At 34.2% G+C, this 23,317-nt stretch overlaps 1 protein-coding gene across 3 annotated transcripts in view; it reads left to right on the top strand.

Annotated features, from left to right (window-relative positions):
- The window catches only part of SNTG1 (syntrophin, gamma 1), an 804,940-nt gene that overhangs the window by 587,590 nt on the left and 194,033 nt on the right, over positions 1–23,317 (top strand). For all 3 annotated transcript variants that reach the window (XM_011999541.1, XM_011999542.1, XM_011999540.1), the window contains one exon: positions 20,129–20,231. In XM_011999541.1, the coding sequence (XP_011854931.1) occupies positions 20,129–20,231 (103 nt within the window). The remainder of the gene's footprint in view (positions 1–20,128; positions 20,232–23,317) is intronic.

Below are 23,317 nucleotides of genomic sequence, written 5' to 3'. Positions count from 1 at the left end.
ACAAATTCAAATTATTCATGCAGATAGACTGTACTCATGGAGGTGAAGTATAACATGTCACTTCTTAAATATGAGCTGTCCATAGTGACTTGCTTATGAAGAATGCAGTATGAAAAGGAGGGGTGGGGAGAGAAATTTAGTGTGTAGAAATGTGACAACACTACCTCAGCAAGTTTATCAAGGATAATATCCACAATGAGAGTCCTATTTATTGCATTCACACTTGATGTGATATGAGGAAAATGACACTTTACTTCTGTGGTCCCCTTCCCCAGATCACATATACCTAGTCTAATTATGAGAAAAGAAAATCAGAAAGATTATAATTCAGGAATATACTACAAAATACCTGACCGGTACATCTCAAACTGTTAAGGTCTTCAAAAACAAGAAAATCTGGAGAAATTGTCACAGCCAAGAGGAGACTAAATAGACCGAACAGCTAAATGTAATGTGATATATTGAATGAGGTCCTGGAACTAGAAAAAAAGACATTAGGAGAAAAACTAAGAAATCTGAATGAACTATGGACTTTGGTTTGTAAGAACGCATGGATACCGACTCATTAACTGTGGCAAGTGTACCATAGTAAAGAAGGATGTTCATGTTCCAGGAAACTGGATGTGGGATACATGGGAACTCTCTGTGCTGTCTTTTCAAGTTTCTGTATATCTAAAACTGTTTAAACACAACCGTTCTATTTTTACAAACAATACATTTGTATTTACAATGATCTCATTTTTTCCCCTTTTTTTGTTTACTTTTATTTATTTTTCTCTCTCTGGAATGTCAGCTCTTTGAGAGTGAAAGTCATTTCTCTTTTATTCAAAGTGTTGTGTATTGATATAATGCTAATGAGCAATACACATACAGGTACAATGAATGAATACTGAAATACCCTCTCCACTGTAATCTAGATGCCCCATTAATTTCAGAAAGAGTTCTTCTCCTTTCCTGTATATTTTCCTTCCTTCTTCTTTTCTGTTTTCAAATAATCCTCTCTATATTCATCTGGCATAACAGATCCTCTACCAGTTTAGGAAGGAACCTCCAGACAGCAGCCCTTGGTTTACTTATGTTTGTACACATAAAACCATGGGATTAAAGGTGGATCAACACAATTTGGATTTCAACCTATTTTGAAAATATTCCTTTAAAAATCATTTGGACTTTAAGTCATCCCTAATATATTTTTATACTTGATGCTTTAGGATTAATCTTGTATCATGTTTAATGACAGGTTTTTGGATTGCAACATATCTATTTATGCATATTGCCAATTGTAGATTTCTCAATAAGCAATACAATTTGATAAGCTGAAATTAAAGTTCCTTCTTGTTCCCACAATTCCCAGTTTATTATCAGTCATTTCACTCTGCTAACCACTGAAGCCACTTCCAAATCACTAGTTTTTGATTTTCACTTCTAGCGTTTCTGGGATAACGCCTCTTTTGCTCTAAGTTGTAGACTATATCCATTGGACATACATTTTCAAATTTGCTTTCCTTCTCTTTCTTTGAGTAAAGCAGTGCATGTGTGTGGCTGAAACTATCTTTGTTTTACTTAGGGATTCATCTTATTTCAAACAGCTATGTTATTTAAATGTTGGGTATGTTCTGGCATTTGTCTTATGGTCCTTGAAATGAGAAAGCAAATGGGTACATATGGTCAGATACTTTTAAGTCTATTTCACTGGAGTTCCATATATTTATTGAATAATTTTGTTGAATAAAATATTTCTCTTACAGGAATACATAGACATTCCATAATAAAGCATTGTATATGAAATTTCTCCTATTTTAATTAATCCAATATTTTTTTCTAGTAACAAAAGGTAATATTTATTAAGTAAATACAAACTTCCAAGCTGCTCTCTAAGTAGTAAAATATATAATCTTCATAAAACTGCTAGATATGATTATTACTATTATTTCATATATGAGAAAGATGTAATGTGGAGAGATTAAATCAATTGCCCAGGGATAAACAGCTGTCAAACTATGGAAATAGAATTAAAACTAATAGAATGTAACTCCCAAGTCCAAATTTTAACAAGTGCCTACCATTTGAAGAAAGTAGTTTGGGGATGATTTTGTGATAATAATCTTTCTTCTGAGAATATAATGAGAATTAAAACACTTGGATTTTTTTTTTCTTCAAGAATGTTATAGAGCTTGGGCATTGAGGGACTCTTGTAATTATCCAGCTTTCTGCCAAGAATTTGAATCTCATCTGATGCCAAGTGTCTGACTGTTTTTGAGGGTTCCAAATCTGTGGTGTGTAGTGTGTTAACAGAAAAACGCTTTCTTTCCTACAGAATTTGAAATGAATTTTCTTATTGCCTGTCTTCTGCTTACTTCCACAATGGGGAATATTCTTGGCTTCTTTCTTTTCCCATTGACACTTTCCTCCACCTTCTTAGTGCCTTTGATGCCTCATTTAGCTCCTCGCCTGCACAGAAATTGATTTCATGGGGCCTGAGAATTGTCCTTCTCTGCTTTATTCTAACTCTGCCCTTAGAGCCCTTCCTCTGCACTCACTGTAGGGTCTAGCCTTTCGTCTAGCACGAGGTGGACCCTGGGCACCTGTGCCATCTTCTTCTTCAGCTGTCCCCCATGTCGGTGGTAGTGGGTTTCTACTGTTACATGTTGCTTCACACTCTCCTGTTGAGGTTTTCCAAGATATCTCATGTTAAATTACCATTTGAAAAGCCTGAATTATTTTCTATTGACTAGATCCTGACAATTACAAACGTTTGTCAATATTTCAAGTTTTCCTGGGCTCTTAATGAATGTTGCTGTATTTCTCCTTGTAGAGGTTCAGTAAATGTTAGTTGATTAGGATAATAAATTGGATAAGAAAAGACACAAAAATAGACACAATATCAACTGTGGAGACTGTAAAATAGTGAGACCTTGTCTAACTGAGGATAGAGCACCTCTGGCTAGAATTACATGTCAAACATCTTAAAATATAATACTTAAAATTTTTAAATAAAAATGTTAACTCATAAATGTTAATATCCCAAACCCTTCACTGTAACAATCTTTAGTAAGTCACTCTCTTCCCACCTTCCTGCATTCACCCCACACGAATTTTAATTCACTCTGATTGTGGAGCTTAAAATTAGTGATGGGTATGGTCATCACCTTTTCATTTTTTCAGATGTTTTCTAACATGAACACATTTAATGTGAGGACCAGCCTGTAATCAGGTGGGTGTAGTCTCTTTTGGAATGAATGGGACATTGTCATTCGATGACTTGAGATATCTCAAAAGTATACAGGGAGAAATATGTCTAAGGCCACAACAATGGCTGGAGTTATAATACTTGGTTTATTTAAATTTATTTTCTGTTTAGCTGGAGACCTGCTCAGGCTAATTAACAAGCTCCTGACATATAGCATCACACAATCCAAGGAAGCAAATGGAAACAAATTACTAATTAGTGCTGAAATAATTAGACGAGTATCATCTTTTGCCATGAAAATGTTAACAACATAAAAAAGTCCGCTTCACATTAGTAATCTTTAAAGTGTTTCTTTCACAGTGACCCAGTGTTGAAGGTTTGGTCACAGAGGGTTTTGTATTCTTTAGAAAAATTATATTTGGATGATCAGATATAAACTATACTGTATGATTTAATAATAAATTAGGAAAATATTTTGACTTTCACAATAGAAATCAGCCTGTATTTAGCAACATTAAATATTTAATTGAAAGAATTACAGGTAGTGAAAATGAAAGAATGAATAGTTGTTTTTATTCGGATATAGCTCAAATAGAAGACTCAAAACTATAATTACCACACTATTTTTATTAAAAACAAACATTGAATATTCAGTGTACACATAGTATCCTCTTGTATATAAACATTATTACTATAAGTTGTTTCTTCCCATAAAAAACTTTATCATTTAAGGTGGCAGCACCCACAAAACAAGGCAGTAATAGTTTGAAGGCACAGCTGATAAACATATGGCATAGGCTGGGTGTGGTGGCTCATGCCTGTAATCCCAGCACTTTGGGAAGCTGAGGCAGGTGGATCATGAGGTCAGGGGATCGAGACCATCCTGGCCAACATGGTGAAACCCCGTCTCTACTAAAAATACAAAAATTAGCCGGGTGTGGTGGCGGGCAACTATAATCCCAGCTACTCGGGAGGCTGAGGTGGGAGAATTGCTTGAACTCGGGAGGCGGAGGTTGTAGTGAGTTGAGATCATGCCACTGCACTCTAGCCTGGGTGACAGAGTATGACTCCATCTCAAAAACAACAACAATGAAACATACAATATAAAGTATTATTAGATTCTACAGTGGGCAATGTGTAACATTTGCTTTATTTGGGGATTTTTATACTATTTCCCTGTAATTGTGCTCTGTATATTCAAGGAATGTGAAGATTTTATGTTTAGTGAGTAGCAAATAATTATGACCACAGCAAATGAAATTTGAAAACTTAACTGTTCTATTTTAAGAAAAGCACTGAGGTTGCATTTTGAGAACAAGAGGACTGCACTTTGGATTCCTATTACTCTAGATGTCATGAAAGAAATCATATTGATTTCAGATACTTTTCCTCATCAATAATTGGAATGAAGTTATGTACTTCTACTTACATCAAGGAATGTTTTGATGATTGGTGTGAAAAATATCTATGAAATCTTTTTGCGTCTCTTTCACTAATCAATATCAAAAAGAACGCATGCTTTATTGCTCTTAACGGCTTCCCTTAATGTGTAATGTTTTTTGTTACTAATCAGTTTTGTGATTTCTGTAGAGTCATGGAAGTGAGGTGGTCAATCCCAGCAGTGAATGGAAACAGTTCTGGTCCTGGATTTTCAACCCTGCATGCAACATGTTACAGACATATTTATTCAGTCCCCAGTTTATGAAGTGAACATAGGAACAGAATCAGCAGAGCTGTAGCCATTTCCCAGTCCAGTGATCTGACAAATTGCTGCTCCAGTCAATCTGTTAAGATGTCTCTCTCATGCCTCCTCTTTCCTCCCACTAAGTTGTAGTTGTGGACTAGCTCTCTATGGAGGCTCTGCTGCCCCAGGTTGCTATGGAGACCACAGTGATAGTAGATATGAAAGTAAAAGCTGCTCTTTTTCCACCTCTTCTTACTAACAAATGTGAACTCTTACCTTACCCCAGACTCCAAATATAACTGAGGCAGATAGGGTGAGAATGACGGGACTTCAAAGGCATGTGGGGCTTCCTTTCTAATCCTCCACAAGGGCAGGGAGCCCAACTTCCCCATCCCTGCCTACTTACCACCTGCTTTGCAAAGAAAATGTTTGTGAGAATTACCCTCAGTAGTTTTTGTAACACTGTCTCATTTGAAAATATTATTTGTGAGTTTTCACACTCTCATTGTGAGTTCGCAAACTCCCAATGAGCACTCATTCCTCTAAAATCTCTAATGGAACATAACCCATTTCAATCTTAGGTCTGAAGTAAATAGTCTATAGATTATAAAATCAGCAATCGTTTACTTCAGTTCATTTAGAGAGTAGAGAGACAGAGCTGGAATTCCCTGTTTCTACAACATTGCTGAGGCCACATAGATGCAAGGATTCTAGGCAAGTGGCCTCTGAAAAATGCAATTATGGAATATGAGGGGGCGAATGCATTAGCAGTAAACTATGCCTAATATATTGCCATTGATATGTGTACTCCTTACCTGGAGGTTTATTTGCGTTGAGATAATGATGCATTTAGTTTGGAGGAGAGTTGGTATGATGCTGACATCTGCACCTGAGCTCAGAGCATGGACACAAGAAATTTCCCAAAGATGTTTTATTTATTGATTTTTCTTATCATTCAGGTACCAGGTGATGGGAATGTCCTTTAGGACTCTCTTGGAAAAAAAACAAGGCTTGAAGTAGAATAGTAGACTAGAAAGAAGTCTGAGATAAAAAAGAAAGGTGACAATATTATAATTTTATGGGTTATTTTTAGATATTCACACTAATTTTCATGTAAGATGGGGCATAAATTACTTCTAAGTATGTATTAAATATGGAACAGTCCCATAAAGTGCCTGCATCTTGTATAATTTGATAAATATCTTAGTGGTTTTTACAGTTATCCTATGTCTGACATTTTTGTGCATAGCAGACCTCTCTGAAGGCTGAAATTTAAAGTAATCATGAAATGATAGAATGGATCTATGTATTTTTTTTTTCATGTATTTAGCAACATGTAAGGCAGACAGTTTTCTCCCTACTCATTTAATACATTATATTTGGCACATACACATCTAATTTTAAGTGTTTAAAATTACTGGACTCTCAAAGAAACCACTGTTTTCTCGTGGTGGTACAGCTGTGTTTCTCCCTATGCAGGCTTCAGTCACCATGAAAGTGCTAGCACAGCTCACTCTATGGTGGCCCTAACAATGCTGCTAATGGTATCAGAGTATTTATACTGTACTCAGTGTATATCAAAGGGGATGGCATTTAAAATTCAGAATAGCATGTTCAAATGACTCACGCAATGGACTGAAATGACAGTATATGGCAGGGAACAGTGTAAGCAATTCTGCAATATTTACTTCTTAGTTCCATGTTGTGCAAACATTTTGTGATAATGTGCATAAACAAATATTTAGCAACTGTATTCTGAAGCTGCAAATCTAATGTGGGCGTGATAGGGTTTACCTTTGTTTTCAGATCTTGATAATTCTTTATGCTTGAAGTAACCTATACAAAATTCTATTCAAATAAGGATAAGTGTTATGATTTCTTTCTTTTTCTTCACAAATTCTACTTAAATATGGTACGTAGTTTTCAAGCTAAACGTTTATATAGCTATGGTTTTACTATTAGGAATTTAGAGTAAATATGTGTATAAGTTATTTCCATCTAATGTGGTTATATCAAATATGTGTGAGGCTTTATGCAAACAAGATGTGTATAAGAGACAGGTTTCACTCCTGTCACCCAGGCTGGAGAGCAATGGCACAATCTCAGCTCACTGCAACCTAAGCCTCCCAGGTTCAAGCGAATATCCTGCCTCGGCCTCCCAAGTAGCTGCGATTACAGACATGCAGCACCATTCCTGGCTAATTTTTTGTATTTAGTAAAGACAGGGTTTCACCATGTTGGTCAGGCTGATCTCGAACTCTTGACCTCAGGTGATCTGCCTACCTCGGTCTCCCAAAGCAGTGGGATTACAGGTGTGAGCTTCCATGCCCAGCCTGGATTTTCTTGATATAGACATGTTCTCCACCTCAGTATCCTGCCTGAAATATATTGTATTTATGTATAAGAAATATGCTGGGCCTGGCACAGTGGTTCATGCCTATAATCCCAGCACCTTGGGAGACCGAAGCACGTGGATTGTCCGAGTGCCTGTCCAACAGTAGAAATCCCGTCTCTACTAAAAATACAAAATTAGCCATACGTGGTGGTGCATGCCTGCAATTCCACTGGCTTGGGAGGCTGAGACAGGAGAATCGCTTGAACTCAGGAAGGGGAGGTTGCAGTAAGCTGAGATCGTGCCATCACACTCCATCCTGGGCAACAAGAGAGAGACTCCATCTCAAAGGAAAAAAAAGAAAAAAGAAAAAAGGAAAATAAGGAAATATGCTATAACCTTTCAGTCTGTAAAATATGTCCTTTCTTCCCATCTGCAAGATTTGAACTGAGTATACTTCATTTCATGTGCAATGATTGCATTTTATAAATATACTGTCTGTCATTGAAGGAAGGTGTAGGGACATTCAACATGGGTCTGACTTAAGTATGTTGGGGCCTCAGTAAACACGTGATTACATTTGATTTGATAATGGAAACTTTGCTCATTTGAGGAAGTCACTGGTAGTCTCTGAGATGTGACCAAGAGGGCACTGTAGAAACTTGTTGAAAAACTGCTGGGGCCATAAGGTTGTGTGTGCAGGGTTGCCTAGGCTTTGTTGGTTCCCTTGTTTGTTGTATCACACTAAGCAATGAGACAACTGCACCACATTTCAGTGATGTCAGTATTATTAGCACAGAAGCTAAAAAAAACACTGTGACTACCTTTTATGCAGACTAGATTTGGGCCTGGGTTTTTTACATAATGCTATTTACTTTTACAAACTTTTCTTATGCCTTTTTTTTTTCTTTTAAGTGGTTGTAAACATTTGTCTTCCCATTAGCTTAGAAGTCTCTAGAACTAAAGGGCTTTATCAACTCCATTTCTTCATTGCATATTCTGTGTCACTTTATATGGTGTTTTGAATGTGATAGACATTTGATATATGTTTGCTGAGTTAATTTAAACTCTGCTTCTTGATCTCAAAAGAAAATATACACCAATAAGTAACTTAAACAAACGGAGTCTTATCAATGTGGAAAGAAGCTACTTAGTCCATTCTATCTTGTTTACTGTATCTAGGTAGAGTCTTCCTTCTCCTCAGAACTAGGGCCGTGAAGTGGTGCTGTGCAGCTGGGCTCTGCAGATAAAGACCCATGTAGAAGTTGATAGGTGATGATTGTCCTGAAATTGCTATGAGAGTAAAATATGTTTTTTAAGAAATTCTGCAAGATTTGTCACTGACTATTTTAAGAGAAAGGCACAGTGGAAAAAATGGAGAACTCATGTTTACATGCAGTTTTACTTGTCAGTCTACCATATATGAGGTGCTACATTTAAGCAAGTCACTCAGTTTTTCAATGTTTCCAAAGAGTCTAGCACGCCCTTTATCTAAGTATCTGTATGGCAAACATGCTTACCTCCTTCTATCTTTTGGTCAGAAATCCTATGAATGTGTCCTACCTTCACTGATGTATTTAAAATAACTCTCCACACAGCTCTGTTCTTGCTTGTCTGCTCTGCCTGCCGTTTTCCTTGCCTAAGAGCACCTCTCAACGTCTCCCTTTCTGGGCTTTTGTATTGTCTACTTTGTGCTCACCTAATGTCTATCTTCCATCACCTGTTCCTGCCCCTTGAAAATGAGTGCTAGGCAATGACACAATAACAGCAAGCCATGTTATTGACAGACAGATTCCAAGAGTCCAGCATGACACTTGGCCCATAAAAAGTATTCATTAAAAAGTTATTAATAAATAAATATAATGAAGTCTTTTTTATTATACTTTAAGTTCTGGGATAAATGTGCAGAACGTGCAGGTTTGTTACATAGGTATACACGTGCCATGGTGGTTTGCTGCACCCATCAACCCATAATTTATATTAGGTATTTCTCCTAATGCTGTCCCTCCCCTAGCCCGCCACCCCCAACAGGCCCCAGTGTGTGATGTTCCCCTCCCTGTGTCCATGTGTTCTCATTGTTCAACTCCCATTTATGAATGAGAACATGTGGTGTTTGGTTTTCTGTTCCTGTGTTACCTTGCTGAGAATGATGGATTCCAGCTTCATCCATGTCCCTGCAAAGGACATGAACTCATCCTTTTTTATGGCTGCATAGTATTCCATGGTGTATATACACTACATTTTCTTTATCCAGTCTATCATTGATGGACATTTGGGTTGGCTCCATCTTCGCTGTTGCAAACAGTGCTGCAATAAACATATGTGTGCAGGTGTCTTTATAACAGAATGATTTATAGGCCTTTGGGTATATACCCAGTAATGGGATTGCTGGGTCAAATGATATTTATCGTTCTAGATCCTTGAGGAATCGCCACACTGTTTTCCACAATGGCTGAAGTAATTTACACTCCCACTAACAGTGTGAAAATGTTCCTATCTCTCCACATCTGCTCCAACATCTTTTGTTTACTGACCTTTTAATGATTGCCATTCTAATTGGTGTGAGATGGTATCTCATTGTGGTTTTGATTTGCATTTCTCTGATGACCTGTGATGATGAGCTGCATAAATGTCTTCTTTTGAGAAGTGTCCGTTCGTATTCTTTGCCCAGTTTTTGATGGAATTGTTTGCTTTTTCTTGGAAATTTGTTTAAGTTCTTTGTAGATTTAGGATATTAGCCCTTCGCCAGATGGATAGATTGCAAAAATTTTCTCCCATTCGGTAGGTTGCCTGTTCATGCTGATGATAGTTTCTTTGGCTGTGCAGAAGCTCTTTAGTTTAACCCAATTTGTCAGTTTTGGCTTTTGTTGCTATTGCTTTTGGTGTTTTAGTCATGAATTCTTTGCCCATGCCTATGTCCTCAATTGTAATGCCTATGTTTTCTTCTAGAGTTTTTATGGTTTTAGGTCTTACGTTTAAGTCTATAATCCATCTTGAGTTAATTTTTGTATAAGGTATAAGGAAGGGATCCAGTTTCAGTTTTCTGCATACTGGTACCAAAACAGATATATAGACCAGTGGAACAGAACAGAGGCCTCAGAAATAACACCACACATCAACAGCCATATGCTCTTTGACAAACTTGACAAAAACAAGCAGGGGGGAAGGGCTTCCTATTTAATAAATGGTGTTGGGAAAACTGGCTAGCCATATGCAGAAAACAGAACTCTTAAGATAGTAGAATATGTGGAAATACAAACGGGGATTTTAGAGCATGATGGTACAACCAATTCCAAGTTGCTGTAGTTTTTAAAGCTCTGGACCTTCTATGTATGTCATCCTTTAGATGATATATTCTGTACTGAGATCATCCAACCAAAAACAAATGAATGAATGCCTTACATATTCCTGAATGAACTTTTGAAGAGCTTTTGAAAGACTGACCTCAAACCATGTAGGAAACTAAGATGGAAATTGTGCAGACTTTTCTAATGTTTGTAATACTGTATTTAGGTTCTTTTTCTATTTTAAGGAGTACATTTGGAAATTCAAAACAATTGGCAAACCTTCAATTAGTGTATTAAATGCAGAAGAATTCTGCATTTTGGGCACCTTCCTAATACGCTTTATCATTTAGTACTTTGACTTGAGTGGTGTTGATTAAACATTTGACCAATAATTATGTTTTTATAAATCTACTGTACAAACTGTACAGAGTTTAAGATTTAAGATACAGCTTCTAAGGTCAACACTGTATATACATGTATAATTTTAAAAAAGATTTTTTATATGGAAATTTTCTATTTATAGAGATAATATTTTTTACTTGTATATATTGAGAGTATTTAATATACTTTTATATAAATAAAGGCAACTGGTAATTGCTGAAAAAAATAAAAAATAATAAAACTATGTCAACTACAGTCAGGTACCAAATAAAGACGACCATTATCTCCATTATTTTTCAACAATATTTTATGAGTTCCAGCAAATACAGGCAAATAAAAAATTGAAATTTCTTTTAGAAATATTAAAGAGAGCCCTAAGTTGGAGGGTTGTGGGGGGCGGGGGGGCATGCCAGGGAATTTTTTTTTTCTATTCCTACTTTTCTTAGAGTTTTCATTAGGAATTGCTGCTCAATTTGACCAAACATCCTTTCAGAATCTTTCATTGAAGGCAGAAACATGTAAATATATATATACACACACACACACACACACATATACACACACACACACACACATATATATATGTACACACACACACAACTTTTTGAGGAAATTAATTATATTCATAATAATTCCTGGATATTTATTCAAGATTTCTCTTTTGAAATAAGGACCACTTGCTCATAGCAAAATTTCATTTCTCACTTGCTGAATTCCATATGTATTCAAAATACAGTACTGGCATATATATTTATATTAATAATTGTCCCTTGTTTATTTTATTTATACTACTATGTCTGCCTTTATTTTTAATTTTCATTTAAATTTACTTTAATAAAATGGTTTGAAGATACATGATGTCCTACTGGAATCATCTCGTCTTTAAGAATTAGATAAAACTCAGTTTTATCCCTCTGTTCCTGATGCTTTTTTAAAGTAGAAATTTTATCAGTTGTAATGGATCTTGAGCTACTCAGTTGGCCACACAACAATTAAAATAAAAAAGAAAAGGTTGCTTGAGTTATTGAGGAAATCATCTTGGAATTACAGCAAATGCTGAAATAGTATTTCCATAGCCATGTAAACTAGCTAATAATGTATTTTACTTCAATTAAAATTTAACTCAGAAGGATATGTCTCTTTATACACTTTCATTATATAGAATCTTGTTTTAGTTGAGTCTTTGAAAACAATGAATTATTTTCAGTCATAACCTTAAATATTAAGTCATTACCTTAAATAAGTACAATTTTATCAAATGTTTCAATATTCTTGTCTAACTAAAATAAGTGGCTCTTTTCTATATTGAAATTCAATAATTTATTATTATTTGTATTATGATTAATTAGTTTCACTAAGATTTGTTATTTTTGCTAGAGCTGAGAGCTGAAACTGCATTCTTAATTGTAATAAATAATTATCAAAATCAAACATTATTGCATAATTATACACTATTTTAGGCTGAAATTTTAGGAATTCTGAAATTTTAAATTATTCATAGTTCCTTCTTTCATCATATAACCAGATGGACATTCTTGCTGGGACTTTTCATTTTAAACGACATAAAATTTACACTAGAAATGGCCATTGAAATATTCCTATTTCATTTCTATGTATTTATGAAGTATTTTTAAAAATTAAAATGCAGAGAAACATAATAAAACGAATGAATGCATACAATGCCTCCTCAGGAACATCACATTACCTTCCTTGTGCTATTATGTCGACGATAATCTCACTCCCCATCCCTAATATGATGTATTTCTAGCTTTTCCAGCTCTGTCCTGTATCCTGTGGTTGCAGCAACAAAGATGAGAGCTGATGTGTCTCAATCATGTCAAATTCTTGTTTTTTTTTTTTCAGTTGTTTCCTCCACATTCCCAATTATATTTGACTTCACATAGTTGATTAATCCACTACTTCCAAAAGTTATGTGATAAAGTTTTCTTAGATGCAGCTCTATACCCTACTTTCCAGCAGGGAAATTTCTGCTAATACACTTGATTTACTTTCCAGTAACAGTACCAGCTCTTGTGAATATTACAGACTCATTTCTTGCTCGAATGCTTCTCTCTTAAGAAGGCCTTATCTCCTGCCCATGGCTAGCAACTGCCATGACCCTGTGAGCAATCTGCAGTTGTGAATGTGTATGCCTGCAGGAAACCACAGAAGGGCAGTATGCTCCCTCACCCTGCCACCAGAAGACTTCTCTGTAAACCTGAATGTGTTAGTAGATATACAATGGCAGGAGGACTCCCTAACCCCGGCATGAAAGCCTTTACATTACAGTTTCAACCAAAGCTGTCACCCAGTAATAACCGTAATAAGCCAACTTCTTATTTTTCCTTCAGTTCATAAACCAGTGCATAAAAAAAAAATGATTCATTCATTTGGTTTCCACATACAGTCACTATTTTAGAGTGAACAGTCAAGCATATTATAGTTTCTGGATTCGCCTATTTTATCTGTAAAGTGATCTGTTTCAATATCAACCCTCAAAGTCATTTTTAAGATCCTTTTCAGATAGGATCCAGAATAAGGAAATAATTTACTTATGTCAAGTGGGATAAGTCCAATGTTAATGTCACATTCTAGGTGACTGTTTTCCATCATTGTTACTAGTGGGCAGAAATACGTCAATCTGACTCTCTTAAGATCAAAGTCTTACTTGATTTCCTGATATTATGTGAGGTCAGTAACTATGATCCTCACAGACTAATCTTCCTGCCCTTGCTGTCTGTGAAGGGAGGTGTGTGCGTGTTTCCTGATGTGTGCTTAAAATATGCATGGACAAAGCAGCAGTGCCTTCTTTTTATCAATTAAAAGCAAGCTCAGCTATGGACATCCTTGGCTTTATATTCCAGAGTAGTGGCAGCTAGCTAAATTCCTCCTTAGAATCTCATAAAAGTTAGAATGGCCTCCAAGGGGAAATCAGAAAGGGCAAAGAACCAAAAAACGTTGTATGAAATTTTCTTCTTAATAGATGAATGGAACTTAAGAATTTTCAGTTCATGAACTGAGTCGTTAGATTTGTAGTGGTTTTAATATTAGATTAAATCCATAAATATCTATTTGAATTTAATTTCTCTTTTCTATTCTTATTGATTGTCACCATTTATCAATCCTCTTGCTTGGGTACTCACCTATAGCAGTTTGAGAGAATAATTGTGCTAATACTTTATCTGATTAAAATTCACAACATTTTATTTGAATTATAAAATGTGAATGAAAGTAAAAAGGACGACTGGATTTATTGGTAATTTCTGATTTGGCAGGAAGAATTCATTCATTATTATTCAAGATATAGAACCTATATTTTCCAACCTGACAGTATCAGGCTGATATAATATGCATTTAAACCATAGAAGAAAAACTGAAAAAAAAATACTATCTCAACCCTATTCCCTGAAAAGATTAATAATCCTGAATTAATTTAAAAATGTGTATTTGTCAAAGACTTAAAATTATGATTACACAGATACTCATAAGTGACCTTATATTTTAAAAAATCATTATCTCTTTAAGGTGAGTTTTTATTATTATTTAACATTCTTATATTTTTCACTTATACTTGAAAAAAACTTTAAGATTGAAGCACAAATGTAAAGCTTTAAAAGTAAAGCAATTGTCCATTGCCTATTTCGTAGGCAACCATATTTAACCTATACAGGTCATATTTTTCCCATATCTACACCCATATTCACATATTCCTATATTTATATACTGATTCAAAATTGATTTTCATACCATTATTTCTTTTTGTTTAGTCCTAGATATTATCTATTTGCCACTTACTATAGAATATGAGCACTTATCTATCTTTTTCCACTGCACCATATATTTTAATTTATCAGAAATTCTCAATATTGTCATATAATATTGATTATATTAATATTTAGAGGTTATAATATAATGTCAATACAAATACAGAAGTCAAGTTCATAAATTCATTCTAAGCCAAAAAAAGTAAAAGAAATAACACTGGAACTTTCAACGAGATTGTCCTGAATCTATAGAAAAATAAGGCAGAATTGATATCTTCACAGTACTGTGTCCAGCAATCCATAACATAAAACACCCACCAACACAATCAAGATAATAAAATACTCATTTGCCCTAAAAGTTTAATCTTGCCACTGTATAATCTGTCCTTCTGCCTCTTCTCTTCTCCTCAATCCCTGAACAATCGCTAATCTGCTTTGTGGCACTATACATTTGTTTACATTTTCTACAATTTTATGTAAATGTAATCCTGTAGTTGGTACTATGTTTTCTGGCTTCTTTCACTTAATATAATTATTTTATATTTATTCACCTGGTATCATGTACCCATCACTCATTCATTTTTTCTTATTATTGTAGAGTCACACTCCATTATAAGGATATACTTAAGTTTGTTTACCCATTTACCTTCTGATGGACATTTGAGTTTTCTAAATTTTCTGATTAAAAATACAGCTGCCATGAATATTCATGAAAAGTATTTGTAAGGACATTTACTTTCATTTCTCTTGGATAAATTTCTAAAAATTAATTTATTGGATCATGTAGTATGGCATGTTTCAATTTTATGAAATTGCTAAATTATTTTCTAAAATCATTGTAACATTTAAAATTTTTATTCTTAGTCTCTGAGCGGTCCAGTTCCTCCAAAACCTTACACGCACTTAGTATCTGAGGCATATATAATTTGGACGTTTCAGAAGATTTATAGTGGTATCTCATTATAGTTTTAATTTACATTTCCCTAATTATGTTAAGCATATTTTCATGCACTTATTTGCCATCAACATAAGTTCAGGGATATACCTGCCTGAGATTTTTTCTCATGTTTTATTAGGTCATTTGTATTATTATTGAGTTTTGAGTGTTTTAAAATATATTCCAGGTGTATATTATTTATCAGAAAAAGATTTACAAATATTTTCTCAAAGTTTGTGACTCTCTTAAAAGCATATTGTGTAAAAAACAATGGTTCAATTTTGATTACTCCCAACTTAACAATTTGTGTTTTTACGGGATGTACTTTGGATTAATAACTACAAAAATAAATCCTGCCTCAATGCCACAATGGTTTTCTCCAAAGTTTACTTCTAGAAGTTTTATAAGCTTAGACTTTACATTCAGGTGATTGATTCACTCTGAAGTAGTATTAGTATGTTATGTAAGGTATAGATCAAAGCTCCTTTTCTTTTCTAATGAGGATTTGAAATTGTCCCAGCACAATTTGTTAAAAAGATTTTACTTTCTCTACTTCATTGCAATATTGTTGAAAAATAGTTGTTTATTTTTGTTTGCATTTATTTCTAGACACATATTATATTACATTATATTATATTAATTATATTACATTATATTATATTATTATTTTATTTTATTTTATCTATGTTTTTGATAGCACAATGTCTTGATGATTATAGTATTTTTATATCTCTTAAAATCAAACGATGTTGGTGTAATAGCTTTGTTTTTATTTTCCAAAGGTGGTTTGGTTATCCTGGATTTTTAAAATTTCCACATGAATTTTAATAACAGTTTGTCAATTTTTATTAAAAAGTCTGCTGGGATTCTCATATGTCAATTAGAGTAGATAAATATTGAATTTTGTGACACATATATTTAAATGTTTAAAAATTACTCATAGCAATGTTTTGTATACAGGGCTTTTACTACTTTTGTTAGACTGATACATAAATATTTCATGATTTTGGTGATTTTATAAATTTTTTAAATTAGAAATTGATTTTTTATAAAGAAATATAATTATTTTATATTTATCTTATTTCCTGAAACTCTGCTAAAAAAGATTAGTTATGATTAGTTCCAGGAGATTTTTCTTTCTTTTTTTTTTTTTTTGGTAGATTCTAGTGTACTTTTTTGTAAGCCATCATGTCATCTGCAGATAGATGCTTTTGTACTTTCTTTTCAAATATAGATAACTACTTTTTTTCTCTATATTACCCTGCCTAGTACTTTTATGGAAATGTTGACTTAAAGTACATAGTGTGGACATTCTTTTATTTTTTCTAAACTGAAGTCATTAAGGCCTTTAGTCTTTTACCGTTTAGTAATGATACTACTTGTAGGTTTTTTTTTATAGCTTTTCCTCTGTCAGTTTGAGGAAGTTCTGTTCTACCATTACTTTGTTTAAAGCATTCAACAGATATGAATTTTGAATATTGCCAAATGTTTTTTGATATTTCAACTTAGGTTTTTATGTGGTTAATTACACCAATTGATTTTCTAATGTTAAACCAACCTTGTATTCCTGGATTAAACTTCGGTTGATCATGTTGTATTATCTGATTTGCATTGATCATGTTGTATTGTTTGATTTGTTAAAACATTTAATAATATTTACATAAGTCTTTTATCTGGCTCCTTTTAAAAGTTTTAAAAGTTTGTTCTTTTTTATCTTTAGTTTGCAAAATTTTAATTATGATGTGTCTTAGTGTAGATTTATGTGGCAGGATCCTTTCGAGGTTTGTTAAGTTTCTTAAATCTGAGGGCTCATATCTGTCATCCAATTTGAGAAATTTTCAGACATTATATGTTTAAATAATCTTTCAGTCCCTCTTCTTTCTCCTCTCTTCTGTGACTCATATGATATTCATTTTATATATTTTGTTACTATCCTTCAGGTTATTTTTTCTTTCTTTCTTTTTCTTTTTTTTTTTGGTCTATATAGTCTTTATTGTTCAGATTAGGTGAATTATATTATTCTGTCCTCATCTTTGTTACTTCTACTCTCTTTCATTCCTACTTTGTTATTGAACTATCCCCAAGTGTTTTTAAAATTTATGAAAAAATATTTGTGTAATATCTATTTGGATATTACAACATAACTTATTTTTTTGCTGAGATTTTATAATTTTTCACTTGAATCAAAAAAACTTGTAATTTCTTATGGCATCATTTTTGTTGATTGCTTCAAAATCCTTGTCAGAGAGTTCCAATATGTGATTTATCTCATTGGTATTAGTAGATTACTTCTTCCCTTTAAAATTGTGATTTTTCTGGTTCTCAATATGATATATAAGTTTTACTATATCCTGGTCATTTTGTTTATTATGTTAGGTGACTGCCTCTTACTTGAGATTTCTTTTTTAAGCAGAAATTTACTATTTAGTTCACGGGTTTGTGGACCATGATTCCACTTACGACATACGTTTTAGAGCCGTTTGGTGCTGCTTTTTCTGACTGATTTATCTCGTATCAATGGGCACCCACTGTTCCCTGTTGGGATAGTCTGAAGGGATGGAAAAAATTTTCCCAGGTCAGTGCTGGTTATGGAGGGTTCCTCCCTGCTGTAGAGGAGGTAGGATAATGGGGACTTTGGAGCAGGTCTATCTTTGCTGGTACTCTCTGCTAGGACAGTGTCTCTAGGCGGGGGAGGGCAGTCTCAGGATCTTCACAAAGCAGCCTCTTTCACTGGGCACGTATGAGGAGGTACCGCTGCCAGTGTTCCCGGTTACACAGTGCCTCTGAGTGGCGCAGAGTATTCTCACACCCAGGGAGAAGGCTAGCACTTCTGCTGGCTTCCAGTTGTCACCACTCACTGATGTTTGTGGTCCTGCCTGGTATTAGTAGGGCTCTCTTACAATCCAGAGGTAGTATGAGCCTATCTAGCATGCTGTCTGTTTTAATGATGGGGCGGAGAAAATGCCCGGCCTGTTTGGTGTTCCTCTGTTTGGTGGAGCAGGTAATGTATCCGGTGTCTGTGCTGTTCAATGCTGTCCTGAGACCCGTAATCAGGTTTTCCTTCTCCTTCCGTCTTTCAGAGTTCTTATTTGGTTGTCTCTTCTCTTTTCTTCAGTGTTTACAGTTGTACTTCTTGGAGGGGAGCAGAGAGAGATGAGCTTGTCCGTTTAAAAAAAAAAATTATATATGTATGTATGTATGTATGTATGTATTGACGGAGTTTCGCTCTTGCTGCCCAGGGTGGAGTGCAGAGGTGTGGTGTCGGCTCACTGCAACCTCTGCCTCCCAGGTTCAAACGATTCTCCTGCCTCAGCCTCCCAAGTAGCTGGGATTACAGATGCCTGCCACCAAGACAGGCTAAATTTTTTTTTTTTTTTTTTTTTTTTTTTTTCGTATTTTTAGTAGAGACGGAGGTTTTACCATTTTGGCTAGCCTGGTCTCGAATTGCAGACCTCAGGTGATCCACCTGCCTCGGTCTCCCAAAGTATTGGGATTACAGGCACCAGCCACCACGCCCAGCCATCTGTGCCATCTTGTCAGGACCAGAAGTCATTGTAAATTGGCTTTAAGTAGCCAATTCTTTAATGATTTGTGGTTGAACAATTTTTCAGCGTATTTAACAAGGTATATTTCCATGTTTATTAACCGTTTTTTCACTGATTATTCTTGTCTTCTTATTTTACATGATAGTTTAAAATCATAAATATATTAATATCTTTTTCAGGTGTGTTTGTTATAAATAACTCTTCGGTTTCTTTGTTCTTTTAGTTTTTTAAACAATTTTTAAGTTTTTACAATGCTTATATTTTTAGATATGATTTTTGGAGACATTGAAATTATTTTAACTGGAAGAACTAGACTTACTTATTCTATAATTTAAAAAATGTTGAGAGTCATTGATAATAACAGACTTCAACATCATATAACAACGGATGCTATTGATAATAACAGGTTTGCAGGGAAAAGAAAATATTAAGTAGAAGATGTAATGCCAATTTTTTTTTTTTTTTTTTGCAAGAGGATTAGAGTGAATTGGGTCAATTTGATTTAATCTGAATTAGTACTCTGGTCAACATTGGCAGAATCAGATTTTTATGCTTTTAGAATAATTTTCTCTTATATCTTAGACTATTTTATCTTGCATAATGGATGCTCCAAAGCTTATTCAATTTATTGGTGCATAATAGATGTTCAACAATTATTAATATTTACTAATAAATACAGTGTCCTGAACATTATATCTGTCTTTCTGTGGACTTCATGATTCGTCATATTGCCTAATATAGACTATAAATTCAAGAAGATCTCAATAAGTATGAATGGAAGATGCACATTGTATATAAACAGGGGATCACAAATTGTGACAAGAGGATGCACATTAATGACTCTTACTGCAATGATAAATAATTACCTCCCTCTATCTTTTATAAAATGCTTCTGACCACTAGGGAAAAATGGAAGGTGGAAAAAGCAACCAATAATTTAAAGGCTTTGCCATCATATAAAATGATAAACGTAATGATAGTTTTATTCTTTTTATTCTTTTTTTTTAGGTTCAGGTTCTTCGGAATGCTGGAGAAGAAGTGACTCTAACAGTGTCATTTTTAAAAAGAGCACCTGCTTTCCTCAAACTCCCATTGAATGAAGATTGTGCATGTAAGCATTTAGAAAGAATAGATAAAAGTGCTCACATCATTATAGCTACATAATTATTATTTTGACAATAATTGGTGATTTCTTCTTAAAGTTGAAATTTTTTCGTGACTGTAAATATCTTTATGTTACAAAGTGTTCTACTAACCCTTATGAAAAGGAAACAGATTTTTTTTCTTCAAGTATAGAATCACCACATTATAGTTTTTTTTTTCTAACCTACAATTGGAGAAGTATTACTTGTTTTAAAAATAAGCATCATATCAAATATCATGTATGCATTAGGCATATCTATTAAATTTCATCAGAATACTTGGTGAATGTATTTTCTCTAACTAAAAATTACTATTAAGCAAGAATGTGTTCTTAAGTTAATCTGATGAGAGAATATAAGAAAAGCGTTTGCCTTTGTGGGAATGTACTAATTTACATAGAACTACTTAAAAAGTTATTTGTCAACTTTATTTTCTGGATGCATTTTCTAAAATGAAATGTGTATTATCTGATACTGTTGCTGAAAAATTGAAGAATGATGTATTTTTCACTGAGACATAATTTGTATGCAATAAAATGCAAATATCTTGCACAGACAGAGCAGTTCTGAAAAGGCACACATTTGCTTAATCCACTTCCTGCAATCATAAAACTGTTCCCAGTAAATAACAGCCCAGAAATGACTACTCACTTACACTCTCTTCTTCATACATTATTTCACTTCTTCTAGAACTTTATAGAATGGAATTCTACTTTTTTTATTTTTTATTCTGGCTTCTTTCTTTATGAATAATTTCCTTCAGATTCACTTGTGCTACATATTTCTTAGTTTGTTCATTTATATTGCTGTTTATTATTCCATTGTATGAATGTATTACATTTATTAATGCATCTTTCTGTTGAAGATACCAGCACCGTTTCCAGTATTTTGCTATAATAATCTGCTGGACACATTACTTACATTTTAAGTTCAGAGGTACAAGTGCACGGTTGTTACATAGGTAAACTTGTGTCATGGGGGTTCATTGTACACAAACCAGTTATTAAGCTTAGTGACCATTAGCTACTTATCCTGATCTTGTCCCTCCTCCAACCCTACATCCCACCGAAAGGCCACAGTGTGTGTGGTTCCCCTCTATTTGTCTATGTGTTCTCATCATATTGCTTTCACTTATAAGTGAGAATGTGAAGTATTTGATTTTCTATTCCTGTGTTAGTTTGCTAAGGATAATGGCCTCCAGCTCCATCCATTCATGTCCCTGCAGTGGACATGATCTCATTCTTTTATTATGGTGGCATAGTATTTCATGGTGTATATGTACATTTTTGTTATCCATTATATCACTGAAGGGCATTTAGGTTGATTCCATGTCTTTACTATTGTGAATAGTGCTGCAATGAACGTACGCATGCATGTGTCTTTATAATAGAATGATTTATATATTTCGAGTATATACCATTTGACCCAGCAATCCCATCACTGGAAGCTTCTTGTATAAGGGTTTTGGCAGTTTTATAATTTTATTTTAGTACAATAAATACCTAAGAATGGAATTGCTGAGTGACTATATAGATGTATAATTAACTTGTTAATAAATTGCCAAATTTAGAGGGGTGCAGTGGCCCATGTCTGTAATCCCAACATTTTGAGAAGCCGAGGCTGGCAGATCATCTAAGCTCAGGAGCTCAAGACCAACCTGAACAACATGTTAAAATGCCGTCTCTACCAAAAAATAAAATAAAATAAAATAAAAATAAAATACAATTCACCAGGCATGGTGGCATGTGCCTGTGGTTCCAGCTACTTGGGAGGCTGAGGTGGGAGGATGGCTTGAGCCTGGTAGGCTGAGGATGCAGTGAACTGAGATCATGCCACTGTACTCCAGCCTGGGTGACAGAGTGAGACCTGGTTTCAAAAATAAATAAATAAATATAAATAAATTGCGAAATTTATTTCCAAAGTGAGCATATTTTTTATTGTGGGAAATAACACATAACATAAAATTTACCATCTTTACCATTTTAAGTGTTCAGAAGAGTAGTCTTAAGTCTATGTACGTTAGTGTGTAACATATCTCTAGAAACTTTTGATATTGCAAAATGGAAATTCTATACCCCTTAAACTATTCCCTGTTTTCCTCAGAGTCACCCCCTGGCAAACACCATTGTACTTTATGTTTATAAGAATTTGACCACTTTAGTCACCTTGTGCACTTGGAATAATCCAGTATTGTTCTTTCTGTGATTAGCTTATTTCACTTAGCATAATGTTCTTAAGACTCATCTGTGTTGTAGAATATGACAAAATTTCATTCCTATGTGAGATTGAATAACATTCCTTTGTATGTATATACCACATTTTCTTTATTCAACCTTTATTCAAACCTTGAACAGTGAGCATTTAGGTTGGTTATTCTTTGTTATTGTGAATAATGCTGCAATGAACATGAGTGTACAAATACCTTTCACAACTCTGCTTTCAGTTATTTTGGATATACACTCAGAAGTGGGATTCCTGGATCATATGATAATTCTATTTTTAGTTTTTTGAAGAATGACCATACTGTTTTCCATAGCAGCTACATCATTTTACACTCTAAGTAACAGAGGCAAAGGTTCCAATTTCTGCATATCCTCACCAGCACTTCTTATTTTCTGTTTTTTACTTCGTTTTGTTTTGGTTTTGGTAATGGCCATTCTAATGGTTGTCAGGTGATAACTCACTGTGGTTTTGATTTGAATTTCCCTGATAATCGGTAATGCTAAGCATCTTTTCACATATTTATTGACCATTTGCATATTTTCTTTGAAGACATGTCTATTCAAGTCTTCTATCCAGTTTTAAATCTGGTTATTTATTTTGCTGTTGTTGAGTTGTAAGAATTCTTTAGATACTCTGGCTATTAACGTATTATCAGACATATGGTTTGAAAATATTTGTTCCCATTTCAAAAGTTGCTGTTTCACTCTGTTGATCATTTTATTTATTTTACAAAAATTTTAATTCTTCTGTAGTCAAGTCTATTTTTGCTTCTAATGCCTGTGTTTTTGGTGTCCTATTCAGGAAAAAATTGCCAAATCCAGAGTCATAAAGA

This window comes from Mandrillus leucophaeus, unplaced genomic scaffold (assembly GCF_000951045.1).
Source record: "Mandrillus leucophaeus isolate KB7577 unplaced genomic scaffold, Mleu.le_1.0 Scaffold598, whole genome shotgun sequence".
Taxonomy (NCBI): Eukaryota; Metazoa; Chordata; class Mammalia; order Primates; family Cercopithecidae; genus Mandrillus; species Mandrillus leucophaeus.
Note: the sequence above shows the minus strand (reverse complement) of the source record. Positions and strands in the feature narration are given on the sequence as shown.